We start from the raw sequence: 4747 nt of genomic DNA, 5'->3' as shown, positions 1-4747 counted from the left end.
ATTTCCTCCAAACCCTGTCTCTGTAATTTTTAGTTGGCTTCAGTGGGCAGAGAAAGTCAAGATATGGGCCAGCAACAGAAGTTGTAAGAATGGGGCCAGGGATTGAGACTTGGTCTTTTTGAACCCACCCTGCTCATCTCGGAGAAGGACTGAGCAAGAACCCAGGCTACACCAAAACTGCACAAGATCTAGGCAGCCCAGAACATCTCCAAGACAATCGCCACATCACACTATCATACCTACCTCATCGCTGACAACCTTGTGCTGAACCTACAGCATGAAAATTTCACCCAGGGAAGTGACATCAAGGGTAAGAAATGAGCCTGGTGACCCAGAACTTGGCCCCCAGAGAAGTGGATCTGTTTTGCCCCTGATTTTTGAGGAGACAGTTTGGGGTCCAGCACACTCCCCTCCTTCCCCCTAGCAACATTTGATGGCTCCCCTAGCATCTGCCCTCCCAATCCTTCTTGGATGAATGAGGACCGACCCATTTTCAGGGAAACAACTTTTCCTCCTTATGTTGGCCAAGGATGTTGGGACTGCATGATTTCCCAGTGATCTCCTAGTGCTCGCTCTTCTCCAGATTGGGTGCCCACAACCACTATCCTAGGATTTTTTTTTTTTTTTTTTTAATTTGTTTATTTGGCTGTGCCAGGTCTTAGTTGTGGCACACAGAATCTTTGATTTTTTTTGCAGGATGCGGGATCTGGATCCCGGACCAGGGATGGAAACTGCGCGCGCCGCCCCCCACCCCCCCTCACCCCCGTCCTGCACTGGGAGCAAAGAATCTGTCACTAGACTGCCAGGGAAGTCCCCCATCCTGGGAATTCTAAATAAATTTTTATTAAACTGAAAGAAAAAGAAACAAACATAATTTAAAATATCTGCTTATTTCATCAAGTGAAAATACGGCAATTTATTTAACCATTTACTTGTTTCAATAAATTCTTCAACATCCTTTGAAGAGAATCTTTGCATTTCTGATTTTTCCCTTCAAGATAGATTTCTATGAGCGATACTCCTGGGTAAAGGGATGGAGAGCTTAAAGGCTCTCAATTTCTGGAGAATTTCTGGGTCAAAGAGGGACCATTCAAAGTCTTTGAACAAATATTGCCAAATAGCTTTCAAGAAATGTTCTAATTCATATTCTCACCAGCAAGTACACAAGTACCTGGCTCACATTAGTAAAAAAAAAAAAAAAAAAAACTCTGCACTTTTGATCAGTGAGAAAAGTTGCATTTAAACTTCTATTTCTTTGTATGGTTTAATTGAAGATACTTTTCCTTCCATTTATATTTCTTTCTGCCTGTTCCCATCGTTTTCCTATCAGGATGTTAAGTGTTTTATCCTTGTAATGTTGTTTTTACAATACGAAAATACTTTAAACAAACAAACAACCAGTTGCTAGTCCATGACTGCTCAACGCTGGCAGTGGTCCAGAACGCTGGCCGGCCTACTAGCGAACTTACAAGGAGGCAGCCTGCCTTTACGCTTCATTGCGGAAGCAAGCCGCCCACAAATCTTGAGGGCGGGAATTGCTGCAAAGGCGTTGGCTCGCCCAGCCTGAGAGTCTCGCGGGATCTCAACCACCTCTGGGGCCTCTGAAGCGACTACAAATCCCAACAGACAACGCGCCTCAGGGCCCGAGCGCTCGAATGAAGGCTAAGGTCCAAGGTCATGTGTCTGTCTGCGTAAGCCGTCCGGTCTCTCTCTCACGCCTTTTTCTTCAGCTTTCCACCTTGGCCGCCATTTTGTGGGGAAGGTTATGGAACCTCTTAGTCCAGCAGACTCTATGGTCGAGCACTTCAGAAATCGGCCAATCAGAAGCCAGATCTCTGAGGAAAACCCCGCCTTTGCCCGCATGGAGGCGGGAACTGCCACGAAGCTCCTGTGGAGAGAGAGAAAGAAGTTGCGCAAGACCAATAAGAAAGGAGGACTCAAGGATGTTAACCAATGAAGGCGCGGGGGGATTGCGGCCAATGAGAGTTGGGGAACCCCGGGACACGTGGGTCCGGGAGCAGTGTGCCGAGTCCTAGAGCTAAAGCCGGGACGTGAGTCAGTCACCTTGAGCCGGGCGAGCGCTTTGGTCTGAGCAGGGGCAGCAGGGCAGTGGGAGTACAGGTGACTTGAAGCCGAAAGCCAGCAATCGGCAAGGATGTGGCTGGGTTGTGTGGAGGGGCATTTGTCCGTAGGGCCGGGGAAGCGATGGGTATCTGTAACCTTAACAGTTAATGTTAATTACCAACGGTAATGAGCGATTAACTGTCCCAGCTTAGGCGGGCGGTGGACTGCTGTTTGAAATGGGCAGGACCCTGAACGGCATCTGTCTAGTTCCTGCCTCCCCAGTCTATCCCGGAGATCATCCTCTTTGAGCATCATTTCCCTGCTGGGCTCGGGCCTTCTTTTACTTCCAATCTCCATGACCTTTCTTTACAGACCTGTCGCGCTGAAAGTGGTGGAACGGGAGTTTGCGCTGTCCCTCTGACCTCTAATGTTCTCAGCTGGGGCATGGTTCGAGGAAGAGCGTGGTCCAGGGAGGACGGGCGGGGTGAAGGGGACGACCGAAGGTCGCAACTGTAAGCAAACAACCAGGCTGTCAATGGATTTTTTTTTTTTTTTTCCCCTCTGCAGACTGAAAAAAATGCAGACCACCGGGGCACTACTCATTTCTCCTGCTCTGGTAAGCTGTGGCTCCTGGGTGCTCTGTAGCACCAGATGTGGGAGCCATTCGTGTTTAATGAATGAACTGAGAGGAGCTTGCATCCTGATGATGTTGCTCCTTTAGCGAAGCAGTAAGATGGATGCAGTTAACCCCTGGTTATTTGTACATGTAAACCAAGCTATCTTGGCTTGGGAATGTGGTCAGAGTTTGGATCTTACGTGTACCCCCAGTCTAGCTTGGCCACAGCAAGACTGTCCTCTGAAACAGTGATTCTCAACCTTGGCTGCACGTTGGAATCATATGGGGAGCTTTAAAAAATCTTGATGCCCAGGCTGCACCCTATGGGGATGAAATCCATGCATCTGTATTGTTTTTAGAACTGAGGTGATTATAATGTTCAACCAAGTTTGAAAACTGCCACATTGTATTTCTTAATATAGCTCAAGAAAGCTTTTTTACAGGAGTCTCTGCTTAGGTGACTGTTCCAGGAGCCTCACCAGGCTTACTGGCCCACTCCATTCAGGGTGTGTAACAGTGACTACATTTTTACCAAAATAAGATTTTCCCCTTCTGATTCCTTTGGTGGTCTGGATACAAATCCTTCCTGTACTTGATTTGATGTTAATGTGGGTTTTTGTGTGTTTTCTTCCCCCATTCTGGGATACTGATTAAGGACTGTGCCCATAGAAGTGAACTTTGTTACCCAGTTTTAAATGGAAAGATTGCCACTGCTGACCGCACCAGGGTCTCTGGTGTAGCCATGTCTGATAGAAACAGTAATGCATTGATTGACCTTGAAATACCTTGGACTTGTTTTATTTATAATATTTGTAATCTTTTTTGACAGAAGCTCAGCAATTAAGAGGGGTTTTCTCTTTTGTCTTCTTGCCTGATTTGGAGGAATGTGTGTTTCTGATTTTATAGATGCGCTCTTGTACCAGGGGTCTGATCAGGCCTGTGTCTGCCTCCTTCCTGAGTAGGCCAGAGATCCCATCTGTACAGGTAAAGGAGAATGGGCCCTGTTAAGAATGTCCCCAGACTAGGTTCCTTTAAGTTTGTGCAGTTGCCTTTCAGGCAAAGTGGGAGGACAGAGAATCTGACATGCTTTAATAGTTCTAAGTACCCGCAAAGTAAGCATTGTAGGTGACATCTGGAAAACTGAAATTGAGTTTTCATGAAATTTCCCTAGCCCTGTCTGGAAATGGACCCTAAGACTAATTCTAATCACACCCTGCGGTCTGAGCATTCTGTACTTGCTAAGCAGCCTTCCAACAATTTCTGGGCTCAGGTGGGTGGAGTGAGGGGCGGAGTCAGACACCTGTCCTTGAGCCTCACTATCTCCTTCTCTCTCCTTCCCTACTTCCCTCTCTCGCCTCCTCCTTCTAGCCTTCCTACGGCAGTGGCCCACTGCAGGTGGCCCGGCGGGAATTCCAGACCAGTGTTGTCTCCCGGGACATTGACACAGCAGCCAAATTTATTGGTGCTGGGGCTGCCACAGTTGGTGTGGCTGGTTCAGGGGCCGGTATTGGAACAGTGTTTGGCAGCTTGATCATTGGCTATGCCAGGTAAGGTCCAGGGTGGTCTAGAGCATCTCCTACTGTAAATTCCACCTTCAGCAAAAGATCCTTCTAGCTTTGCACAGATTTCATCGACCTCCTATTTTCTCAGAATTTAAATGTTTCCAACTTGGCTCACTTAAAACTTACCATGTTGGTACTCTGCTTACCTCTCCAGGCCCCAGGATATATGCAAGCTGGGCCCTCTCCCATTCAGCACTCCCATTCACCTAAACTACTTGAGTCTTCCACCACCACCCATGACCCACGCCCTTACCCTTTTCTTTCCTGTCTCTGTGCCTGATAGGAACCCGTCTCTGAAGCAGCAGCTCTTCTCCTATGCCATTCTCGGTTTTGCCCTGTCTGAGGCTATGGGGCTCTTCTGTTTGATGGTCGCCTTCCTCATCCTCTTCGCCATGTGAGGCTCCGTGGAAGTCACCTACCCACCCCTGCTGCTTCGACTCCAGGCCATGCCCCGTGCTGGAGTGTGCTAACCTTTACCATTAAACACAATGTTTCTCTAAACTCA

At 47.8% G+C, this 4747-nt stretch overlaps 1 protein-coding gene across 2 annotated transcripts; it reads left to right on the top strand.

Moving 5' to 3' along the window:
* Positions 1 to 1977: 1977 nt before the first annotated feature.
* ATP5MC1 (ATP synthase membrane subunit c locus 1) lies at positions 1978 to 4747 on the top strand. 2 transcript variants are annotated; one of them, XM_061143805.1, is made up of 5 exons: positions 1978 to 2121; positions 2632 to 2680; positions 3587 to 3664; positions 4049 to 4227; positions 4526 to 4747. In XM_061143805.1, exons 2-5 carry the CDS (start codon positions 2642 to 2644, stop codon positions 4638 to 4640), a joined length of 411 nt encoding a protein of 136 aa, XP_060999788.1. In that variant the 5' UTR covers positions 1978 to 2121; positions 2632 to 2641; the 3' UTR covers positions 4641 to 4747. The 2 variants fall into 2 exon arrangements, with proteins under 2 accessions (XP_060999788.1, XP_060999789.1); XM_061143806.1 differs by having other exon boundaries at positions 2041 to 2149.

This window comes from Dama dama, chromosome 5, assembly GCF_033118175.1.
Source record: "Dama dama isolate Ldn47 chromosome 5, ASM3311817v1, whole genome shotgun sequence".
Classification (NCBI taxonomy): domain Eukaryota; kingdom Metazoa; phylum Chordata; class Mammalia; order Artiodactyla; family Cervidae; genus Dama; species Dama dama.
Note: the sequence above shows the minus strand (reverse complement) of the source record. Positions and strands in the feature narration are given on the sequence as shown.

Excerpts from the sequence above, each read along its gene's own strand:
- ATP5MC1 (XM_061143805.1), top strand. The coding sequence starts at position 2,642 with ATGCAGACCACCGGGGCACTACTCATTTCTCCTGCTCTG. Across the intron at positions 2,681-3,586 it reads TACTCATTTCTCCTGCTCTG|ATGCGCTCTTGTACCAGGGG; the intron begins GTAAGCTGTGGC and ends CTGATTTTATAG. Across the intron at positions 4,228-4,525 it reads TTGATCATTGGCTATGCCAG|GAACCCGTCTCTGAAGCAGC; the intron begins GTAAGGTCCAGG and ends TGTGCCTGATAG.